Source organism: Glycine max, chromosome 8 (genome assembly GCF_000004515.6).
Source record: "Glycine max cultivar Williams 82 chromosome 8, Glycine_max_v4.0, whole genome shotgun sequence".
Lineage (NCBI taxonomy): Eukaryota > Viridiplantae > Streptophyta > Magnoliopsida > Fabales > Fabaceae > Glycine > Glycine max.
Genome location: NC_038244.2, coordinates 8,295,961 through 8,321,442, shown reverse-complemented (window position 1 = coordinate 8,321,442; position 25,482 = coordinate 8,295,961). Strand labels below are relative to the sequence as shown.

The following is a 25,482-nucleotide window of genomic DNA, read 5'->3' as shown; positions in this document are numbered from 1 at the left end:
GACGGTGTACTAGTATATGTAGCATAAACTTCCATGTTAGGGTAATCTTTTAGCTTAACAAAGGGGCATATTGAAAGTTATTCATGTTCAACCCGCCGCTGCTTGTTTGTTTACTGGAGTTAATTTGACTAGTCAATCATTCAAAAAAAAAAAAAAATTAGAGTAATTTTTCTGTCTATTTTTTTTGGGCTATTTCTAACAGATTAAAATGTGGTCCTTCGAAAATAATTTCTTAAATGAGCAATTTTCAGGAGAGAAGAGCGTTCTTTATAGCTTCCCACAAATAAAGCAGAGAGAAAAGGGATAAATGGAAATAAATTAACACTAGTTTTTGTTACAAATGTTCTAGGTAATTAGTTTCTTGGGATTTTAAAATAAGGAGAAAGAAGTCTATCTATTCCTCATCTCTTTCACTCACTTGGACACTTTTTATTCCTGTGTGGAATGAGGGAAAAAAAATATTTGTCACAAAGTTATAAATACATTTACATCAAATTTTCTCAAGAGAGTGCGCTGACTGCTGTTACTAGTGTATGCGTTGTTGCTGCGAGTTTGTTCATGTGACTGTGTCGAAAAGGTCAGTTACTGATTTTTCATATATGTTTAGATTCATTATATTCGAGCACCACTTGTAATATACGTATTTCATAATTGCCTTTCTTACACATATAGCATATTTGCATTTCGTCTGATAATTAATATTGCATATGGCTGCTGTAACATGCCTTAATGTTCTATGTTCGTTGTTAGATTCTTGACAATTACCGAACCATTCAATAGCTTCATTCTATATTCACTTATCTCATACGTGTACTTCATATGTTGTTTTATGGTGTGTATATTGCAATTGATGTCTGAGGTCAACATTTATAACATTGCAAAGTGTGCTTCAAACATTTGTAACATCTCGTCTTTTTTTAAATAAATTTAAAAGCATTTTATTTAAAAATAAATAGAGTTTTTGAAAAATAATAAGATTTTTATAATTAAATAAATTAGAAAAAATAATTTTATTAATTAAAATAATAGTTTGAAGGAAAATAAAAAAGAATATTTTATTTATTCATTTGATAGGGAGTAAAAATAGAATTTTTTTAATAAAATAATAAAATAAAGAAAAGCTAGAGTAAATAATAAATTAAGAGTACCATATCTATAAATAGACATATTAGATCAGATTTTACACATAATATATTTCTACTGTCTCTTCCTTTCAAATTCGTTCTTTTTTCTCTTCCAAAATCTTTTCTTTTTTTCCACATATACTCAAACCTATCAGGTAAAACTACGATCCTATACTCGTTAATCATTGAATTATCATGAAATTTGAACACCAAGTTCCAAACTCATTTTCTCACATTCCCATCGTTGGAATTTTTAAATAATGTCTGTGGTGAGAACAATGTCCCTCACAAGATGCTCTTCCTGCATACATCCAAACTTGTTCCATTAAAACTATGATCTCGGACTCATTAACCATTGAATCATTGTGAAATTTAAAAATCAGGTTTGAAACTCATTTTCTCACAATCCCACTATTAGGATTTGTGAAACAATGTCTTCAGTTAGTGAAATGTCCCTCGCACGGAGACGGAGACAGTGAAATATAGGTTATAATCCTTTCTCTTTTTCTCTAATGTTAGAAAATCTTAGGAAAATTTTGAAGAATCTTAGGAAATCGCTAGAAACGTCACTATCGTTGTCAGACTACACATGTGAGCCTACTTAGAGGTAAGAGATGAGTTTATCGCAATTGAGGTTAGAATAAACATGTGTAGGGATCTTTAGAAGATTAAATTTGAGTTTATTTTTGGATGTTTATTGAATTACAATTCATCCTTTATGATTATAATTATGATATTGTTGTGTTTGACGGGCCAATTGATGTCCTGAAGTGAATTGATTGATAAAATTGAGTGCTATTTGTTTTTGTGTTTTTTGCCTTTGATTTTGTTATGATTATGTGAAATTGTTTGAAGGGTTTTACTCCCCATGTGAGAAACATTTTTGTATAATTCGTTTGTGTTTTGGACAAAATTTATTATATTAGTGTGATAAATTGTTATATTGAGATTATAACGAGATTGAGCGTATGTGATAAATTGAGTGCGTGTTGAATTATAAAATACATGTGTATTGAAATATTGTGTGCATGGAGTTTTGAGTTATGTACCGTACCACCACACGACTATAAGACCCTTTCAGAACGATGAGTTAATGTGCGACGAGTATTGTGATGAGAACCATTGTGGAAACTCGACGAGTTTAATCACTTTGAGGCGCGATGAGATAAAATTATTTTGAGAACAATTGAGGAGTCGAGTGTTTTGTACAGTTCATAAATAGAGTCTGGGTGCTAAAATATTTTCTAGGTTGAACCTGAATCAAGAGGGAGAGGTCCTAACGGACTCTTTAGAGTGTAGGCCTTAGGGGTAAATATACTCGGTTTGAATGTTCCTTGAAACCTATGTTGATTTCGTATGATTGAAGTGTTCTCGCAAAATAGAGTGACCCTAACTAATCTCCTTATGATTTTATCTAATGAGAGTGACCTGACTTACCAGTGTGTGGTTTATCTTGTCATATACTTCTAGGCGCCTGATGAGATTTTTCACTGACATGATACCACATTACATATAGGATTAAGTCTTAGTATATTTGTTGCATAACGCTTGTGTATTGGTCGATATTGATTGGTTGAGTGATATTGTGTTTCGATCCTTGAGCACGTAAATAATGTGAAAATGTGTGAGATGTGTAGTGTTGAGATGTGATGTTACACGATAAGTGATGGAATGATGTGAGCTATGTTTAAGTGAGTTATATTTCATTTATATAATATGTATATCTACATATTGTCTCGTTTCTCTCTATTAGTTGGGAATGTGATAACTCATTCCTTGTATGCTGTTTGTGTTTGGATCTTGTGATGATCTCGAACCTTGTGTTTGTGGAAGCAAATGACTAGATGGATTGCTTTAAGAAATCTTATGTTGGAGGATGTCGGAATAAAATGATCTGATAGAATATGACATTGAGACATAAGTTTCTGGTTTAATTGCATGATGTTGAGCCGAAAATGTTTCTGACAAATTTTATTTGATAATAGTAAAGTGAATGTGAATACTTTACCCACGTGAACTCTTATATGTTTAAAATAAAATCTCATTTTATATAATTCTATATTTTTATATATTTTATTATTTAAATATGTATATCGAGGTAGAATGTGTAAGAGGATTTATACCTTATGGTTGCATTATGTGCATTACCAAAACATTTCACCCAAAAAAAAAAGAAGAAAAAATCAAATTCCATCTAGCATAATGGAACAAAGAAAGATTGGAGATGACAAGAAACGGATAATTAATACAATCATAGATCTTTCCTTTAGTGCACTTAATCTGCAAGCAGTAGTGTGATATTCACTATTCAGTGTTAATTACTCACTGCCACAGGATAATAAATCTTCCTTCAGAGTATTAGTTATTAGAGGGCCTTTTGGAAATTTTCATATAATTTCAAATTCAAAAGTTCCCATCAAGTTTAATGGACAACATAAGGATTATGTGAAAAGGCGTGATTCATGAACAACCTTAAAGATGTTTGCATGAAGATGTAATCAAGAGTCAGACCTACAACGATAATACTTAGAGCAGCCTCTACTTTGAGGATTTGAGGGGGGAGGAAGACACCCTCCAGTTTTACTATAAGCTTCACCAGAGCCACCACCATTACAAACTGGTTTGTCTCTCTGTAAAGCTCCATTGGAAATGTATGATCTCTTCTGCTCCAGAAACCTTCGGCTTATTTCAGACTCCATCAACAGCTCATCTTCTTGATTGCATTCAGCTATGGAACCATTGCATGTGCTTGCATGACTTTTCAATGAGAGCACGGTGCAGCTGGTGAAATGCATAGAGCTGAAGAGCATGAAGTAGCAGAAACAAACAAGTCTAATGGTGGATGATTTTGAGGCCATTCTTCTGTTCTGTGTCTTGGATTGGATGTACCCTTCCTTCCACTCTCCACTAAGAAGCACTATATAGAGAATATTATAATATATGACACCACCTTTTTGAAAAGGTGCAAGTTGCATTAGTGATAAGCTGATAGAGCGCACTTCACCAAACCTTTTGGACAACAAGGAAATTATGTTATTTTCCATGTGCTACAGATGATTTTTTTTCTCTTTTCTGTGAAGACTACTGATTTACTCTGCTAATAAGCGATTGCATATGTATGAGATAACTGAGATTAGGTTGCTCTTGGAAGATAAAATTCTAATATGTCCCAAGTATATTGTATACTATAAATATAGAGTAATTAAAAATTCCATACCAAATAAGACTTTTTTGTTAGTACCCCATATTGAAAAAATATGTATAGAAAACATGTGGTTGGTTGTGGCTTCTGAATATGATGATAATTTTTTGGTTCTTAGTTTTGTCCCTCCTTTGGTAAAATCTAAGTTCATAAAAATTTGTGCAAAATGATGGGAGTAAATAGTTACTTAACTGTTTTAGCTAAGTTTCTTATTTGAAGCCCTTACCCTTAACACACATTTAAGTATACAAGAAAACAAATGTGGCGTTGGGTGAATAGGATTATAGGAAGGGTATTATCATGGCAAAAGAAAAAGGAGAGAACAGAGGCAAAGGTGTGTGTGTTGATATAATCATACATCTAAAATATTTGGTACATATTCCTCGAAGTTGCCCCACCTAAACTCTCAGTCTTCTATCAGACAATGGACCTCAACATACAGTTGTGGTGGGATCCCTATGGATTTCGGGATTTACTTTGACTCTAATAAAACGAAGACATGACTTTGAGTTCCTTTCACACCAATATCAAATTATTGCACTCATGGAAATTGTAAAGCCAAGGATGGTTCCAAGCATTTACTTAATTTCTTCCTCCATTATTTTAGTTTAATTACACAAAGTGGCACACACTGCAAAGGTTTGAATTTTCACACCTTGCATAGCATTCTTGGAAGCATTTCTCATCAATAATATGAACTAGTTTGCTTCAACCTGATACTGTGTTTGGATAAGTACTACTATTTTACATCGAGACAAATGCAGGCTTCAATAGTAGCAAACAATTTGGACTTGGCAATAATTTATTTTCATATATTTAACATGATAAAAACAAAATAGGGTAGTGAAGTTTTTTTTTTTTTTTTGCACGTAGGACACAATAATTTTTTTTTATGGACACAGTTTGTATTCATTTAGGAGGTTCAAATGATCAGAGGGTTTTTGTAAAGTGGGACAAAGGGGTTTGATGTTGGATTCACTACACTTCATAAAATAGATGTAGACTGTCGAGTCCACAAAATAAATATTTTGAATATATTAAAAAATTGCTCCATGCCACACATTTGTGGGACAACAAAAGTAGCTACATGCTATAACAATTTTTCTTAGCTTCAAAGAAAGATATTGATCTTCATGTCATTATACAGTTTATTATTGTGCCTGTATTATTATCTTGTGTTTACAAAGCAGAAGCCAAAACAACACACATGGCCAGGAAAACACTCATCAATTCATCATAGACGACTGCATAAATATAAAAGATGAAAAATAGGTATATGATTTCCTTATTCTTCCCATTGAACGAACTGAAGACTTCATTTTCTGCATTTGCATATCCTGGAGCATCCTCTGTTGTAAGGATTTGATGCTGGCGGTAGGCAGTTTTTGCTACATGGTGCTATGTTGCGCTTGGTAACTTCCATAATAATGTACTTGTTTGCCTTTTTAGCATGATTTTGAGATTTTTGAGACTCCATTTCCACCCTTCACAAAAGCTTACTGCTTCATTCCTTACAAATCATTGCATTTTCTGGTACTGGTTTTGGGGTTAAGTCTGTCCATTTATAGTGCTAATACTTGAAAAATGAGAAATGAGAACCATTGGAGGTGGCCACGGAATAAGGCATAAGGAATAGGTTCACCTCCAACTACTTAATTTTGCACACAACTTTTCTCTAGAAACTAGAAAGTTGATTCTATCATAATGTTGTTCAATCTCATTTATTTTTTCTTTAGTTTTAAGTAATGGTATTGTTGAAATAACTGTTATAATCTCATAGATAATTCCACTAATTACCAAACAGAGGTTATTTACAAAAGTCCATCCAAATGAGCCACAGTCATTTTCAAAATAGTTGGAGTCCTAATTAGAATGAATTATTAGTCTTCAACACCACATGAATGACCAAGGTGCCCTACAAGTTACCATCTGACAATCACAATTCACAAACCAAACGTTCATATACCAAAAATCACATATATAAGATTCCCCCCGCCCCTTATAACTTAACAACGAGAATATTCACTGCATAAGTTCTGAATTTATGATTAAAATTATTTGTGCATTGATTTGTTAAGAAGTACATCATATTGAAATGATTTGGTTGGGTTGTGATTTCAAATACATTCAAATGGGAACAAGCAACGTAGAAGGTGCAGCACATTCATGATGTGAATGAAAATCATAGAATCCCAAGTAAGGCCATTAATCTAGAATGTTACTCCAATAGAGATTTACTCAATCAGAAGACCCAAATTTTGTAGGTGAGCAAGATTTATTTCATAGAGAACACTGTTTAGGATGATGTAAATGAGAAAGTACTGAAAACTACATGACAATATAACTTTATTACAATGCAACCATCATACATATGCAACTATTATTTATTTATAACATTAGCCCTCCTCGATTCATTCTAGGACTAAGGATTTTATTCACATGGATATTGCTTGTAGCCTGGCCTCAAGTAGCATAGCTATTAAATCCATATATCTGAAGTGCAGTCACCACCAGGATATCTCATCTCATGGGCAAGGCAGGGACCCCCAGGCTCAGCTCCAAAGTCAACAAAGAAATTAGGGTTAATTTTCAGACCACCATTTTCAGTATCAACATCAATCTGTAACATGTGGGATCCTTTCTCTACAAGCTCTGGATAAAATTGTTTATCCCATGCACTGAAGAGTGAGTTTGTAACATATACCCGCTTACCATCCAGACTCAACTGAATCATCTGAGGGCCAGCTCTCAACTTATTTCCCTGAAATTAAAAATTTTGATCTCTTCACCTTCAACCACTAAAGGGTCAAAATTTAAAGTGCAATTATTTACCACGTTTAAGCATAACACAAGATAAAATACAAAAGTGACAAAAAGTTTGAAGGCACCAATGTAATGCACAAGTCTATTATATCTAGTACATCTAAGAACCAATCAACTCCAAACATGTGAGAAATCAACAAGCATGACACTAGAATCACTAATTTCAAAAGTTAAACTGCACAAACCTGGATGTCTGGAACATCAGATTGCCAAGTATTACCATCTTCGGTTATTGCTACTATAGGGCTTCCTTTCTGAAGTAGTCCCCCAACCCATACTTGGCCAGTCAGTACAGGATTTTTAGGGTCCTCAATGTTATATTGTCTAATATCACCATGAAGCCAATTCACAAAGTACAGAAACCGATCATCAAGAGATATCAGAAAATCAGTTATAAGCCCAGGCATTTCTGGAAGAATCCAGTTTTGCACTTTCAATGGTTTCACTGATATTGCAACCTGCAAAGTCAGTCTAGTGTGTAAGTATTATTGATCATTATACCTTGGTTGAAGCTGCACAAACGCATACCAGATGACAATACAAAATGAGTATGGATATCTATGAGTAGAGTAGAGTATGAAAATTATATCATCTCTATTATTTCATATGAGCACAGATACAATATATAGAAAAGGTGAAGAAAATTAAAAAGGAAATTCCAAGAACCAGGAATCCCAAAATTATAGGAATGAAATAAAAATAGAATAGCTGAATGTAAACCTTCTGATTAATGAGATGTCATGATTCTCCTAAAATTTAGGCATTGATTTTTTACTATATCCTTTTTGTGTACCTCATGACTCCATGATTCATCCTCGGTCTTGAAAAACCGTACCATGTTACTTGACAATGCACACCCCACGAAACCTGTATCTTTAGAAGGATCATGCAGAAACCTTACCTGCATTTAGGACAAGTTGCTTACAAATTATGCCACCTTTAACATATTACTTCACAAGTACAGGCTAGAGAGAAAAAATGTAGCAAAGGACAAACATATTTATGATTAAATCACAAGTACATTAACATAAAGTGCTTATAATTGGTGGAAATAACTCCAGAATTATTTATTAAGCAATGTACCTCCAAGGGTAGAACCCCTGACTCACCAAGGTCCAATGTTTGTCTCAGTTCACCCCCAGGCCAGCTGTATACATGTAGATGCCTCCCATAAAGACCATCAGAGACATGCTGTAAGTTAAAACCTTTGGTGAAAGCAGCAGGAGCACCCCATGATGAGCTAATCATAGTCTTATGCTGTGGTTGGTACCAGAAGTCATACCCAAATGATGGACTGTGCCCAGGTTTCTCCCACCTAACAAATGTGTGCCAAGATACAAACTAGTAACTAGAAAATAATCCACTGAAATGGTAACTACTTCATTAGTTTCGTAGAACTTTTGTTGAATATGCTGCTATAAAACAATTATTTAATGATTCTACACTAAACATTTTGCAAAACTTTAGTCATTTCTAAGCATAGTGGTAAAATGTCAATCTATGATTGCACCATTTTCCATGTAGACTGTTAATTGATGTTGAAAGAGCAATTAAAACCACGTCTCACTAAATGCATGCGAAAATGAATAGAATTGGTAATTTAAGAGCATTTTGACATCCCAATATGCATTCTTGCATTTCTCAATCTAATCTATAAAAGGGTACCTTCCTTTCAAATTAAATTCATGATCAAGGAGAAGAAATCCACTTCCTGCTGCATTTCCATCTTTATCTCCAAGAAAAGAGATCATGACGTCACCAGAAGCAAGACAATGAGATGTGTGTGCATAAGCTAATCCAGTCTTACTTATGATGTCTTCTGGCTCAACAACTTTGTGCAAAGATGGAGACCTTGGATTTGATCTTGTGTCAACCACATAAATGCGGCCTGATCTGAAATATGGTAAATCTGACTTAATAAGGATTTCGTTTCAAGAAAACCGATGTCTTACACCAGTGAAGTTCTTGAACCTTGTCAGTGTTTGTTATGTGTGTGTGTGCATGCGCATATGCGTGCAAGTAAAATCCAAAGTGGCTGTTTAGTATCTTACACCAGTGAAGGTAGAATCAGATATCGCCGAACTGCTGATGGATCTCCATAGCAAGAGCTGCATGAATTCCACCCAAAATGGTGCAGTTCATCACCTAAATAAGGTACAGGTAACCTATGGATAACTTTTGAATACGTTGGAGAGCTTGGATCCACATCCACTGTGGCCAGAAAGTCAGGCTTATCCCTTCCTGTTCCTGCATTGAATTGAATATTCATCACCAATATATATATATAAAATCACCAAACTACACGTTTTGACAGAAATTGTTTAAGCTGCACCAAGTCTTCATGCATAGCACTAGAAAGAGATAGATATTTCTACATGTCACTTGTTCCCAGTATCATGTCATATAAAATGTTTGTAACAACAACTTGAGAAACCTATCTTGATCTCTCTGCCTAATGCCTATCTATTCCTCCAATGAAGCTGAATTGGCCTTTTCAGACATATAGAGACACAACAAGTTGTTTTTGGTACCTGAGTAGATAGCAGTGACATAAAGGAGAGTCTCTTTGGGACCAGACATGGCTGCCAGGGGTGAAGGATAGCCAGGACCTGTTTTAGGACAATCATGCATGTTGCGTTGGTTCATCACCTTGTCACACCTCTCCATCTCTCTCTCTCTCTCTCTATGAAAGATCACTTAACAGATATTATGATCAAAAGAAGAAGCAGATGATGAAGAGTAAGTTATAGGTTATATTACTGACTTGTAACTTGTTACAAGTCACATGAAAATAAGAACGAAAGTTACTTCTTTGGCTTTATCAAAAGTCACAAATTACACTAACATTGTTCCAAAGCTTGAAAGTAAAACCCAAGTTTTGAATATGACCCTGCTATTTGGACAAAAATAAATAAACATATAAAAATAAAAAGAATGACCGGGACTGTAACATTTTCCAATTCAACAAGCCAAAACAAAATTATTCCTTCTAACCTTTCAGGAACATTAAAAGATTTTTTGTTTCCTAGTTCTGTAGAAAAATATCTTATAAGATTCCTTTCTTCAAAATAATTACTATTATTTATATAATGCATATAACATGTTTTTTAGTGCTGAACTGGTAATCAGGATTAGTATGCAGGTTCCGATAAAATGGTAATTCACAAAGCAGACATAAAATTCTCAATTTTTTTATCAGCGAAATTAAAACAAAAATTCCCAACGGATGAATAATAAGACTGCTTTTGGGCAACAAGGGAAAAAAATCAAGACGTGTTCCAATTTAAAAAGTCAAAGGAAAATTTTTCCTTCCATACACTTTTAAGAACCAAATTGCCTATTCTGCCTACTTCTGATTCGAATTCTTAGTTTTTTTGGGCGTTAGCAAAAAATTAGAAGTTAAGGTTATAACTAACGCATGATGTTTTTTTTATTAAATAAATAGGTATTTTGATTTCTAACTTTTGATTCTTTTTGCAAATTAGTCTTTATCTTTTTTTAAATGTAAAAAATAGTCTCTATTTTTGCATAAATTTTACAAAATAGTCTTTGCCGTTAAATTTAAAAATAACACCATTAATGAGATATATTTTTAATAATTTTAATGTCACATAGATTATCTAACGTGACAAATTGTCCTAGATTATGACATGTAAGCTGGACTTTGATGCAAATTTTAAAAAGTTGTCAAATATTTTCTTCTTCACTTGCTTCTTCTTCCTCAAATTAGGGTTTTTAAAACTTCTTTCCTCTTAATTTCAACATGGTGGTACTATCTGACCCAATGATATGCGTTTAGCTATCAAATTTGTGCTCTGAGGCCAGGAAAGAACCACCACAAACGCGGCGAGCGCCACCGCTACAGCGGTGGTGACTTTAGAGAGCGGCCCTAGTCCGACAACCCACAAGCTCAAGATGGTGGGGCCTATGCTCTGAAGGGTGGCATAGACATGGAAGGCGTCTCCCAAAGCGGCGTCGTTTATGATAATGAGAATGCAAGGAAGGCTACGAGGGTGACACAACCCATTATGGTGTAAGCTAGGGCTGTTTGGAACGCAAATGAGAGGCACTCTCGCCATAACGGAGGCTACGAGGGTGAACAATGTTTATTTTCATCAAATATTTCTTAATAATAACCTTAAATATAAAAAGACATGAGAATGAAGTAATATTATTTATTTTATTACAAATAAATTTTTTTTGTTTCGAAAAAACCACCTAGAGAACTTACGACATCTTGGGTAACATAATAGGATTGGAATCCAACCTTAAAGTATTGAGAATACAATCTGAAGCAAATTCTAGAACTTGGAAATCAAAACTATAAGTGTGTTTTGCCCATTCATATTGGAATAGAAGTGTAAGGTAAGATTTCGTATCAAGAAAAATATAAAAGTTGAGTGAGAAAAAAAATCATAAAGTTGACTTTTAAAGTTTTTGGTTAAAGTGTGGTATTAAGTTTTATGATGACTCTTTCAAATAGATGTTGTAAAATCCAATCATTTAATATTTACTATGATTTCGAATTATCTTTGACTGAACTATCCGTGGCATTTTTTTTTTACTTTTATATTTTTATAAATATGTAGATTTTAGTTTAAAAGCATAGAAAATTCTCACACTTGCTATAATTCCCCATTAGCCCCCGAAACAAACGGAAGACTAATTAAAAAAATTGCAGTTGCCTTATATGGACTCGCGTTTTGTTCTGAAGCAAGAGTCCTACTGATGACACTATCGGGGGGACGTTGTAGGGAAAGGTAATGTTATGTTTAAAATTTTGAATAAATAATTATTTTGTACGTTCTTTAAAATTGTAGGGCACTGTCACAATTTAACACATCATAAAATTAAAAAAATATAAATAAATTGTTTAGATTAAAATTATTGTCATTTTAGTCTATAATATGTACAATTTGTTATCATTATAATTCCTAAAGCTTATGATTTATTGTCATTATTAGTTTATATAATAGAGTCCTTGTCGACTTCTTTATGTTTTGGAGTCTTGTCCTAGTCAAATGAAGCACATGCTGTCAGCTGATGCCAATGGTGTTTCTCATACTAGGATGTAGTTTTTGCTTTTGGTTTCAAATTTCAATCTTCATTGTTGGTGTCTTTATTTCCCAATCATAAAAAAGTAGTTCATAATAAAGTTAACAACAAAAACTAATGTAATTAACATTTTTATTTGTCTCTTTTGAATGAGATAAATTGCTTCTTCAAGTACAATCATCTCAAAAGCTTTTTCATGCCTTTGATTAAGGGTCATCTCCCCCCACCCCAAAATTATTAAACACCAAAAAAGTACAATACTATTAAGAATTAAAGATATTAATACAACTACAAACATAATATCTTCTTCAACTTTTTCTTCATAATATTATAATCAAACTTTCATGATTGTGAAAATTTATTAGAAATGATCAATTTTAGATTTCACTATTAAATCAGAAAAAAATTATAAATAAAAAATAGGATACATCAAAATTAATAATTTTTAATTAAACAGAATTTGTTAAATAATGTTACTAGAATTTCTCATAGCCATAATTGTAAACATTTAGAGTGTGTTTGGATGAATACTTTCATCTGAGCAATTCATTTTAAATGAGATATTAAATTACTGTCATTTTAAATTTAGTGTTTGGATAATAATTTAAGAAGAAATTAAATACCTGGAATTTTAATAGAGAATTTTAATTAACCAAAACTGAGTCATATGAAATTCTCCTAAAAATCTAGGAATTTGAATTTCTCAAAACGTGTTCGTACTCACACCGTGCTGTACTCATTAGTCTTCTTCCAAAGTCAAGCAATCTCTGTGTTCGAAATGGCTCGTATGAAGCAAACCGCAAGGAAGTCCACTAGAGGAAAAGCTTTGAGAAAGCAACTTGCCACGAAAGCAACACACAAGTCCGCTCCGCCGACCGGCGGCGTGAAGAAGCCGCACCATTTCAGGCCAAGTACGGTGGCGCTAAGGGAGATCCAAAAGTACCAGAAGAACACCGAGCTTCTCATAAGGAAGCTTCCTTTCCAAAGACTCGTAAGGGAAATCGCTCAGGACTTCAAGACCAATCTCTACTTCCACAGCAGCGCCGTCTCCACTCTCCAAGAAGCCGCAGAGGCCTACCTCGTTGTGCTCTTCGAGGACACCAACCTCTGCACCATTCACCCAAGAGAGTTGCCATTATGCCCAAGGACTGAGGCCTACCTTGTTGGGCTCTTGTTTATTTTCATTGAATATTGAAATTTTAATTTTTAAATAAATATTTAAAAATGAAAATTTGAATTTTATTGAAATTGAATCACTTTGTCCAAAGAAGAAAATTAAAATACAAGAATTTGAATTACCTCATCCAAACAAAATATTTACAAAAGGAAAGGAATTAAAATCAAGGCAATTAAAATGTTATGAATTTAAATTTCTTAGAAATTTTTAAATTCTTCATCCAAACACATGGTTAGGGGCGTACGAATAATAGTACCAAATAATTCTTTTCAACCTACCCAATAAAATTTTGTTCAACCTATTTATAATTCTACATACATGGAAACCTTCGAATATGTTTTGATTGGTTGTAGAGTATGGAATGAAGAAGGATGGAGTGGAAGGAAAAGGTGTTGGATTGTTTGATTTGTAAAAGTTGAAATGAAACATAATGGAAGATGATGATGGATTATGATCCATTTCATTTCATTATTTCAACTCAATTTTCCTTTCTCTAAATTTGAAGTGTACTCAATGGAACAATGTTTTTAGATGGTAAAATAACTATTTTTTTTTATGTATTTATCCTCATCAGTAGTCTTTTAAAGATAATATATTTAATATAAGAATTAAAAAGTTATAACCGAACGGACCCATAGTGTAATATGTGAGGGACTAAATAGCAAATGTAATGAATTTTTACTTTAACCTATTAGAAATGCCACCAGGAAAGTACTGTATCGGCAGCCGCATTTGCATCCCTAGGAGCACGACAATAGTAATAATCGATTGTAGTTTATAAAGTTACACTCACTCGTCGTTTCACTTCGTTTCCGTGGAGCATTTTACTCTGCAGCAGCAGCCACCACCCATGGCGTCGTTTTCCGCCGCCGTCGCTCAGTTCTCCCGCGTTTCACCTTCTCACACTTCGCTCCACTCTCACTCTCACGGCACGCTCTTCCAATCTCAATGCCGCCCTTTCTTCCTCTCGCGCACTTCCCATTCACTCCGGTACGTTCCTTTCCACAACTAGGTTTCGCGAATCACTGTTGTTTCCTCGATCCTTTTCGCATTTGGTTTTGGATCAAATTACACCAATGCTTGTGTAGCTCCATGTCTCTGATTTTCTATCTTTGACCACACATACAACAGCTAGTTGCTTGCTATTGTGTTTTGCTTGAACACTTGGACGAGATGCGACTTTACTGTTTTTGATTCTTTTTTTTGCTCTTAAAAGAAAGGAATAAGCAGAGAAGAGAGAGCAAGTATCTGATATGAAACCTGATGTTTGATTAATATGCTTATCAGTTGAATGGAGAATTTGAGAGTATATTCCCTCAGTTTGAATATTAAGACTATAATTGCAAATTAACGAAAGTTGTAAACATCGTATATTTGGCAGATATGTGCTAAATAATCTCTTAGATGATTGGTTGTTCTACAAGCAGTATATTCTGTACTTTTTTTTTTCCTTTTTGTATATTTATCCTTTGCAGAGATTAGAGTGTTTTCGGAATTTTGGCAGTTTAAATGATATTCTCCCCATGAGATTAATTGGATTTTTGTGTTTTGCTATATACTGATTCACGACGATACAATGGTTTCTGTCTCAGGAAGGGTCTTACTTTACCACGGGGAAGAGAGGCACCGAGTACATCTGTACGTGCTTCATTTACAGGTTACGACTTACTCTTATGGTTATGTTTTGAAATAGACGAATACAGTTTTTTTTATTATCAGCAAATATTAGTTGTTAATTGTTAGTTTTTTGTTAGCGGAGAAAATTGAACCCACCCACGACCTTTCCCTCTCTCCCTTCTCCTTTTACCATCAAGTCAACCTTAGAACTCTAATAGACAAATACAGTAACTTATGTTTTTTTGTCCTTTCTATATTTGCTAGCAGATGTTTCACCGAATGTGTCCTTGGAGGAAAAACAACTACCCAAAGGAGAAACTTGGTCTGTTCACAAATTTGGTGGAACCTGTGTGGGAACCTCTCAGAGAATAAAAAATGTTGCGGACATAATTCTTAAGGATGATTCGGAGAGGAAATTGGTGGTTGTTTCTGCAATGTCAAAGGTGACAGATATGATGTATGACCTTATCCACAAGGCTCAATCACGCGATGAGTCTTATACAGCTGCATTAAATGCTGTTTTGGAGAAGCACAGTGCAACTGCACATGACATACTTGATGGAGATAATCTTGCTACTTTCTTGTCTAAATTGCATCATGATATTAGTAACCTTAAGGCGATGCTTCGTGCAATATACATAGGTTATAAGCTCGTCAACCCTCGCTTTCTCTTTGATACTCTGTTCCTTTTTTTTGGTACTAAAAACCTATTTAATTTATGTATTAATTTATTATTTTGTTTTCTCTTGTTCAGTTATATCTATTTCTTTTATAAATCCTCATTTGAACCTAGGATGTTATTTTCACGTCGTCCTTGTTTAGACATAAGTTGGCATTTATGGCTTTCACTTTCTGGTGTTGTTTTCACATTGTAATAGTATTGATGTTGATGTATATTGCATTATCTATTTCTTGGTTGCTATTTTGTAATATTGATCGTTGCTTATGTCTTGGACACCATTGTATGACAATAATAATAATAATAATAATATATGGTACTTTTTGGTCATTAATGTCACATGATCTGTAGTATACATGTAACTGATCGCATAACCGTAGTATACATGCAATTGGTTAGATGACCTGTAGCACACATGAAATTGGTCACATGACCTGTATTATGCATGTTTCTTCATGTCTCAAAAATCAAACAATTCCAGTCACTTCTCTTAATCTATGCTTAATCACCTTTTCCCATAATTTCATAGTATGATCTCTGTAAACACCTTTTCCACAATGAATGATATTTAGTTTTCCGTAAATGTTGTTGCTTAAAATGAATGAGTTAAGGAATTGCATTTTAAGCCTAACTAACACTCTTAATATCTTGCAGCTGGTCATGCAACAGAGTCCTTTACAGATTTTGTTGTGGGACATGGAGAATTATGGTCTGCTCAGATGTTGTCTCTAGTTATTAGGAAGGTATGCTGTTTTATTTAGAAAGATATGCTTTTTCCCCCTTTATCTGAATTTAGCTCATTGCATCATGCTTCTGTTCCGGTTCTACAGAATGGGACTGATTGCAAATGGATGGATACAAGGGATGTCCTTATCGTAAATCCTACTGGTTCTAATCAAGTTGATCCTGACTATTTGGAATCTGAGCAAAGACTTGAAAAATGGTACTCTTTGAATCCATGTAAGGTAATCATTGCCACTGGATTCATTGCAAGCACACCTCAAAACATTCCTACCACACTGAAGAGAGATGGAAGTGACTTCTCGGCAGCAATTATGGGTGCTCTATTTAAGGCTCGTCAGGTCACAATTTGGACAGATGTTGATGGTGTGTATAGTGCAGATCCTAGAAAAGGTTTGTTATGCTTCGTACTCTGTCTCTGAGTTAAACAATGAGTGGACTGGATCATGAGAATTGGTTTTTAGTAACCAGAGGGAGTTCTAGCTCTGACATATTGATGATTCTTTTGTGTTGTGTTTGACTGCCATAACATGATGTTTTGATTAAATATAAACAATAATATCTTATGCAGTTAGTGAGGCTGTGATTTTGAAGACACTGTCTTATCAAGAGGCTTGGGAAATGGTGAGTTAGATGCTGGAAAGCCTCAATGCTCCTTCTGCTTGTAAAATTAAGGAGATTAACTTGCAAATTGTCTGTTGTACAGTCTTATTTTGGTGCCAATGTCTTGCATCCCCGCACAATTATTCCTGTGATGCGATATGGCATACCCATTATGATAAGGAACATTTTCAACCTTTCTGCTCCTGGAACAAAGATCTGCCATCCTTCTGTTAATGATCATGAAGATAGCCAGAACCTGCAAAATTTTGTCAAAGGATTTGCAACCATAGACAACTTGGCACTTGTAAACGTCGAGGGGTGAGTCATGAATTGCAGTTGTGTTACATGATGAATAGTTGGCATTTTTTGCTGCACGAGGATTTCTATTTAATTTAAGGTTTTCTTTAACCAATATTAATTGTCCAAGTTGTAGATTCCAATAAATTTTTCTTTGATGCTTTTTTGCAGAACTGGAATGGCTGGTGTTCCAGGTACTGCCAGTGCTATTTTTGGTGCAGTAAAAGATGTTGGAGCTAATGTTATCATGATATCTCAGGTGCACTTATAACTTTTTTCAATTTTTCTAGTTGTCCACGCTGATATATAAGAAATGGCATTAATCATTAACAGTATTTATGTAGGCTAGTAGTGAGCATTCTGTATGCTTTGCTGTGCCCGAGAAAGAAGTAAAAGCTGTTGCTGAGGCATTGCAATCTAGATTTCGTCAAGCTTTGGATAATGGGCGTCTTTCTCAGGTGCTAAATCCAATTCTTCTAAAACCAAATGCATGTTTCTGTTCAATTGTTAAGACTTGACTCTCTTTAGTGATATCAGACTGAAGATTTATCATTCTACATTTTGTGGATTTGAAAACTGGATGAAATATTTGAGTGCCATGCATGGTTGTAAATTGCAGTTGCAGTTTCGTTGTGATTTTTTATGTTGCGGGCTGATGTGGCTGCTGCAATTGTGGTCACGATGTGGCTGTCATGAGTCAAAAAACTTTTATGTTGCGGCTGCAATTGTGGTTGCAGACCTCAATTCAAAACCATGGTTCCATGCTCTTAATTTTTTTAAGAGTATAAAGACTGAAGTGTTGTATTATCTTTTCTATACAATTTGTCTTCATTGTGAAAGTGTTTTAATTTTCCTCTTAATTTTAATTAATAATAAGTGCATATTAGGGTTAAAAGAAATATGCAAGCTACAGTCCACTTAATAATTATTATGATCTAGAACAGTGGAAGCAAACATCAGTGATGCAGATATCAACAGTTGGGACTAAGACTATTATTTCTTGCACTAGATTAATATAAAAATCAAGGATTACTATAAAATGTCAAGCACAAGGATCCATTGGGAACTTCTTTAAAGTTCCAAAGATGAAGTCATCCAATAACATTAAGGCTCGAGCCTTGAGTCTTCCTGGAACAATAGTGCATTATGCCTGTAGAAGTCATGGTTGAATTGTATTGAGTTATGTTTGCTCGCTTATCACAAAAATTTGGGTGTTACCTTTGAATTTGTTCACCAATTGTTGTATTTGATTCTTGAATGTAAGGATGTTCATGATATAATTCAATAAAATATTAACTAGGGATATGCCACTTTTTTGTTCTGTGAATGTGGCAATAATGTATTTGATAATCAAAAGGAAATGCATAGTCTCTTCCTCATAAGATAGTTGGACGTGAAAGTTGTGTTAAATGGAGTGCTTCTTCCTCTTCTTTTTTTCCCATCAGTTTATGTGCTTATTTCTTTTGTTTGTTTATTATCATGAAGTAGAAACTTGAGAGCCGAATAATTTCATTTCTTCTGTTTAAATTAGTATGTGACTGAATGATGTTAAAATTTAAAGCTTGTTATTTTATTACCTTTTTTGGATTCTAAGTTATGAATCATCTCTCAGGTTGCAGTCATTCCAAATTGTAGCATTCTGGCTGCAGTTGGCCAGAAAATGGCAAGCACTCCTGGTGTTAGTGCCTCCCTTTTCAATGCATTGGCTAAGGTTAGGAAATTATGTTTAAGATATTGCTTAGGTTAGAGATTTTTGCGTATTTTGTATATTCTTTTGCTTGTTTTATGTTCAAACTTGTTTTCATAAACAGGCCAATATAAATGTCCGTGCTATAGCCCAAGGTTGTTCTGAGTACAATATTACTGTTGTTGTTAAGCGAGAGGATTGTATAAAGGCTTTACGAGCTGTCCATTCCAGATTTTATCTCTCAAGAACCACCATAGCAATGGGCATTATTGGACCTGGATTAATTGGGAGCACACTACTTGAGCAGCTAAGGGATCAGGTGCAGTTTCTGTAGACACTTTTTGTATGCCTGAATAATTATTTTGGTTTTACCTTTTTTATGTTTTGGTGTGTATTTTGCCTGTCATCATCCTTGGTGTGAAATTAACTATTTTTCTAATTTAAAATTCCTCTTCAAGGAAATAATGCCTATAATTGAAGAATAAAGTTTATTTTAATAACAGATAATTTTCTTTATGTTGAAGCTGCACCATTTGTAACTGTTTTACTGATTAAAATACATTTTCAAAAGAATTTATTTGTTTGTCAATGTAAGTAAAAAAGGTGCCACCACATTGGAAGTGTGACATTCTAGTGTAGTGTTTATATATACGACTTTGGGGTCTCCAACTACCATGACTACTTTTTGTTGTGTGGTTCTTCCAAGGTTCTTATCTAATTGATATCAGATATTTCCACTGTGTTTCTCAACTACAAATGAGCGGCATGGGTGGTGATGCTGGCATTGTAGTTTTTGCTTGGGACTAGTTAAAGGGTTAGTGCACAGCCTGCTCGTGTGGGCCCGTGGCTGCAAAGCAAGATGGAATGTTAGGATCCAATTGCAAGGTATGAGACTTGAGTCTCACATTTGAAGTTTAGGATGTATAAGGTCCTTGGCTCTCCAAACTACAATGACTAGTTTTTGTGGTGTAGATCTCCCAAGGTTCTTATCATTATACAAGAAGATAGAGAAAATTCAGATGATTGCTTTCGAAACAAGTAATGGAAATAAAAATATAGGAGAAATTGTAAACTAGGACTTAAATAGTAAAACACAATTAATATTGGCTTAACTGAAGTTTAGTTAGTCTTAATAGCTGTAGGCAGCTGAAGTTTCTATTGTAAGCTTGCAGGACAAGGTAACTCTATTATATAAAACTCATCTTCCATCAGATAGTAATAAGTGATTCATCAATCAATAACAGAAAACAGATTCAGCCTCTCTCTCTCTAGAATTCTAGTAAATATTTTATATGGGGTATTTACTTGTCTAACTTTAACATTGTTATGCATCTCCATTTCTGACTTTTTTGACTGGTAAATATTTCTTTATGATTTGATCCCTGGCAAGCATTTTACATTTCCGTGTTTAAATATGTTCCTGTTATGCTATAGTAGGGTAACTTCATTTTATCATGTTAACATACTGGAATTGAAATATGTGGCAAATTCACATGACAATTCTTTTAATGCAGGCCTCAACCCTAAAAGAAGAATTCAACATCGATTTGCGTGTAATGGGCATACTTGGTTCAAAGTCAATGCTTCTTAGTGATGTGTAAGTTGAATCACTCTGACTGAAATATCTCTTCGAATGATAATTAGGCTTTCTTGCTTGTATAACTATTAGAGCCCTTTTATGTGAGAAAGCAGACTTCATTTTACACTTCAGTCTTTTTACCTTTTTGGAAAGCTTTATTGTTTATTATATATCATTTATGTATTGTTATTTGGATGAAAGAAGATTATATTTTTAAGTAAGCCATAGTAACGTGATTGGGTCTCCTAGATAGAATGGACTCAAAATGTAGGCAATACCTGATTGCTTTTGGGAGCCGTGTTTCTTGATATGGGTGATTTTTGGACTTCCTACTTTGGTTTGACAACTCTCTCTTGCTTACAATTTTGAAGTTCATCTGTTGGCAAGAGGAATTCATTGGTTAATACAGTGGTCATGAAGATACATCAACAAAATTCATCCTATGATTTGTTGGTTTTATGAGCTTGGTTATATGTGCATTATTGAAGTTGGTTTTTGTTCAATCATTATATAATATTATTTCTCCTTGCAGGGGCATTGACTTAGCTAGATGGAGAGAACTTCGAGAGGAAAGAGGAGAAGTGGCTAATATGGAAAAATTTGTTCAACATGTACATGGAAATCATTTTATACCAAACACGGCATTAGTGGACTGCACAGCTGACTCTGTCATTGCTGGCTATTACTATGATTGGTTGCGCAAAGGAATACATGTAGTTACTCCTAACAAGAAGGCAAATTCAGGACCACTTGATCAGGTAAAGTAATCCATACTGTTCTTTTGATGGATAACATGTTCGTGTTTGTTGACTTATCTCGTATTATCAATGCTGTAGGATTTTGATACTACAAACCTGTTTTTTTCTGCAAGTACTCGGTTGAAAATGGAAATTCCAAGACATTAATTTGGATTGATTTATTTTCTAATTTTTTATTTGTTTTGTTTTTTTATAAATTAAAGAATAATTCATTTAAAGGAAAGGAGAATACACATCATCACATTATCAATATTAGGGAGTTTGGATAGTCAGCTTTTACTCTTATTTCTATCATTTACTTCATACCACCATCCACTGGCAGCTGTCTATTTTTTTTTCTCTTTTCTTTTTTAAAATCAAAATATCATCTTTTGAATTTCTTTGTCTGTTTTGCAGCTATCATATTTGCTAGTACTAGAGTAACTGTAATTTTTTTTTTATCAGCAAGAGTAACTGTAACTGTAATTTTATCGTCCAGCAGTTATACAGCTGTCACTAACCTGTAGTTAGCTGAGTCAGACTCAGCGTGGTATTCAGTTAGGCTAAATTTCAAAGTGATCGGCTGGTTATTGAAGCGCAAGCTAAAGTTCACTATACAAGACTATGGAACCAATAAAATTAATGACTCAATGCATCATTTCAGTTTTAAACAATTTTCTCACTCTTTTCTCTGTTACTCTCTCTCTAAACCGAGGTTCACTGAACTCTGTTGACTAGTGGCACAATTGTTCTAACAGGATCTCATGCTGAGGAATGAGGAATTCAAATAATTAATCTGAGAATAAAAAGGAATGATTTATAAGTATAAGCTTGTCACTTGATGTCAACCAGTCTGCTACTTGTTCTCTTGTCATCTTCCATTATATTTAGCAATTTGGAAATTTATTGCTTTTACACCAAGTGATGTTTCATAGTTTAGTTATTAACATCTACGATCAAACTTTATGGTTAGCATAAACTGGAACGCTGAACAACAGTAGGTGTTGGCTTTGGGTTCATGCTTTCTGATAGAACAAGTACTTTGAAGACATGTTTTAATAATATTTTTCATAATTTTGAAACTGTTTTATTTAAGCTTCAGCAGTTGTTGCTTGCTAGTACTCATGCTATGTTGGTTACTCTCTAGTCTACTTACTACTAATGTTGGAGCTTTTTCCCATCTATGCTCTCTATATCCAGTATTTGAAGTTAAGAGCTCTTCAAAGGCAATCCTATACACATTACTTCTATGAAGCAACTGTCGGAGCTGGTCTTCCAATTGTTAGCACTTTACGTGGCCTCCTTGAAACTGGAGACAAAATATTACAAATCGAAGGCATCTTTAGGTTTGCTTTGATGTGTTATTTCTCTTTTTTGTCTTAATTTGTGTTTTGACACTGTCAATTCTCAGATCTTGCGTTCAGTCTCATTTGTCCACCCTCTAGCAATTTTCCCATTCTAAAGACAAAATAATTAGAATGTTATTTTGAGGATTATTAATGATTATATAGGGATTATTCATTAATCTCAACCATTCACCATGAGCATTGCCTCTGACTCTGCAGTGGGACTTTGAGTTACATATTTAATAACTTTAAAGATGGCCGGGCTTTTAGTGAGGTAGTTTCTGAAGCAAAGGAAGCAGGTTATACTGAGCCAGATCCAAGAGATGATCTGTCTGGAACAGATGTTGCCAGAAAGGTAGAATTTATAATATGGTATATGTTTACCAAATTTTATTGTCAAATGTTAATAAAGTTCCTTTATGCTGCATACATATTTTGAATTTCAATTTCGTTTAGGATTTATGAGTAGGCTGTAATTTAAATGATCTAAAAGACTATATCCAAATTAAATATTTAGATGTTTGAGATTGATTTGATCAAACATTTTGAAGCTTGAATTTGGTTTCTGGCTAGAATTTAAATTTGATCTACATCTACCTATCCGGTTATCGAGTATTTTGATTCATGCTCAAATTTGATATTTTTAATGGTTGGGATGCTGAAAGCATTTTAATTATTTAAAAACACAAATCAAAAGTTGATAATATTATTAATATTTCTCTTTTGTGCCTATACACAATTGAAATATTATTAATATTATCAATAGTCCTCTTTGGTGCCAATACACAATTTGTGTTGAGCAAATGTCCTAATTTTAAATTTAAAATGTAGAAATAAATAAATATATTGGTAAGTATTTTTTATTTATTTATTGTGAAATACATATGCAGTTGACCCCACTTAGTAGGAAAATGTTTGGTTGTTGTTGTAACTAATTGGAAGGCTTGCTTGTTTCTGCAACTAATTGGAACGTGTAGGCTAATCACAATGTCAATCTTCGTTCATGTTATCATATTCATGCTTCATGTAATCTGGTTTATATTTGACATCCTGAAGCTGCTTTGCCTCTACAGGTTATAATTCTTGCTAGGGAGTCGGGTTTAAAGCTAGAACTGTCTAATATTCCAGTTGAAAGCCTTGTGCCAGAACCACTACGAGTAAGAACCAACTTCCATTGATTATGCAGTTTTTAGTTTTAGTATGCAGTATTTTGATTGACATAGATGTTTTGATGATTCTGTGCAGGCTTGTGCATCAGCTCAGGAGTTTATGCAAGAGCTACCAAAATTTGATCAGGAGTTCACAAAGAAACAAGAAGATGCTGAGAATGCTGGGGAAGTGAGTGAACTCTATCTAATAAAATAGTTCTACCAACTGCTTCATACATGCATAATTCATGCATAGAATATCTTAGGGTTTGTTTTGTTTCCATACAAATTAAAAAAACTGCTACTTTATTTTCATATGTACATGTAATGTTGAAAAGGGGGCATTTTATAATTTTTAGTGAAAACAGAAAAGGAAAATAAAAAAATTCCTTACAAATTAGGCACCCTTAGTTTGTTATATATTTATTTTAATTCTGCATAGTGCATGACACAAACATATAGCGTACTTATTTTGAGACGCAGCAGGTGGGCTAGGAATTTTCTGATTAGACTGATGACATACCAAAACATCAAAGTTTTGCATATCAAATCTTCAGTTGGTTATTATATATTTCAAGTTACCTAAATTTCCATATAAACCTTGATTTCAAGTAAAAGTATGACAATTGATTTATGTTGGGTTTGCCTTGTGGTCTCCTGTTTGTGTCCTGGACTATATAAACGTATATTTTTCATGATGACGTCTCATATATGTATATTATCATGTCCATTAAATACGTATATTTTTCATGTCTTCCACACAACTCTGAGATTGTTATATTTGCACTCTGAAGGTCTTGAGATACGTTGGAGTGGTGGACGTGACTAATAAAAAAGGAGTGGTAGAGCTGCGAAGATACAAGAAGGATCATCCCTTTGCGCAATTGTCTGGGTCAGATAACATTATTGCATTTACAACACGAAGGTATAAGGATCAGCCTCTGATAGTTCGTGGGCCAGGAGCTGGTGCTCAAGTCACCGCTGGTGGAATATTTAGTGATATTTTACGACTTGCCTCATATCTTGGTGCTCCATCGTAAGTGTCATTCTGCAAGCATAATTTTCTGCATGTATGGTTTTGCATCCTCTGCTCCACGACACGCATTATCTGAAGCGACGAAGAATTGCTTTTATGTCCAAAACGTGAATTTTGATCGAAATGAATGATGTCGATGGATATCCGAACACATGCAAATTTGTACCATCTATTTATTTATCTTGATTTTCTTCGTAGGTTATTTGCTTCTTATAACGTTGTAGTAATGTAAGCTTGTTTCTCTTATCTTTTGTCTGGAAGAATAATAAGGGAATGGAACAGAACTCCATTAACCTTGATTGTGAGTTACATTGTAAAGGAACGGAAGTAAACAGAATTTATTATAATTTTTAACTTCGCTAACTGTCTTTTTAATAATTCGTATGTTGTTACTGCCTTACGTATCTAAAGTAAAAAAGAAAAAGAAGAACAAAGACTGATGATGTTGTGCAAATTTATCTATTGTTGAGTATCGTACCCTCCTTTTGCACGTAGATGCTTGCACTTGCAATGTAAAAACAAAAGAGTAATTTAATTATTAGAATATTTTAAAATAATTTCTAAAATAAAATTTACTAACTGTATTGTCTCTATAAATCTAAATTCTATTGCTAGTCATTAATAATTAATA

General features: G+C 33.9%; 4 protein-coding genes across 4 annotated transcripts; 2 read left to right on the top strand and 2 right to left on the bottom strand.

Moving 5' to 3' along the window:
• Window positions 1-3,622: 3,622 nt before the first annotated feature.
• LOC100784825 (protein RALF-like 32) lies at window positions 3,623-3,982 on the bottom strand. The gene has a single exon (XM_003531166.3). It carries the CDS (start codon window positions 3,980-3,982, stop codon window positions 3,623-3,625), a length of 360 nt encoding a protein of 119 aa, XP_003531214.1.
• Window positions 3,983-6,582: 2,600 nt separating this feature from the next.
• On the bottom strand, window positions 6,583-9,943 carry LOC606297 (selenium-binding protein 1). The gene is made up of 7 exons (XM_003531165.5): window positions 9,681-9,943; window positions 9,201-9,396; window positions 8,815-9,042; window positions 8,233-8,464; window positions 7,943-8,050; window positions 7,335-7,607; window positions 6,583-7,087 (listed from the first exon to the last, which is right to left on the bottom strand). The coding sequence occupies exons 1-7, from the start codon at window positions 9,814-9,816 to the stop codon at window positions 6,806-6,808; spliced, it is 1,455 nt and encodes a 484-aa protein (XP_003531213.1). The 5' UTR covers window positions 9,817-9,943; the 3' UTR covers window positions 6,583-6,805.
• A 3,039-nt stretch (window positions 9,944-12,982) lies between these two features.
• LOC100776456 (histone H3.2) lies at window positions 12,983-13,356 on the top strand. Its single transcript, XM_003532689.3, is given in 2 exon segments — window positions 12,983-13,322; window positions 13,325-13,356. Coding segments are annotated over 2 exon segments (372 nt in total).
• Window positions 13,357-14,203: 847 nt separating this feature from the next.
• AK-HSDH (aspartokinase-homoserine dehydrogenase) lies at window positions 14,204-25,229 on the top strand. Its single transcript, NM_001250544.1, is given in 18 exon segments — window positions 14,204-14,371; window positions 14,974-15,038; window positions 15,266-15,640; window positions 16,332-16,420; window positions 16,508-16,811; window positions 16,990-17,042; window positions 17,125-17,339; window positions 17,490-17,577; window positions 17,663-17,776; window positions 18,931-19,029; window positions 19,130-19,324; window positions 20,520-20,602; window positions 21,117-21,342; window positions 22,522-22,667; window positions 22,887-23,022; window positions 23,741-23,824; window positions 23,913-24,005; window positions 24,610-25,229. Coding segments are annotated over 18 exon segments (2,751 nt in total). The 5' UTR covers window positions 14,204-14,231; the 3' UTR covers window positions 24,856-25,229.
• The last annotated feature ends 253 nt before the right edge of the window (window positions 25,230-25,482 follow it).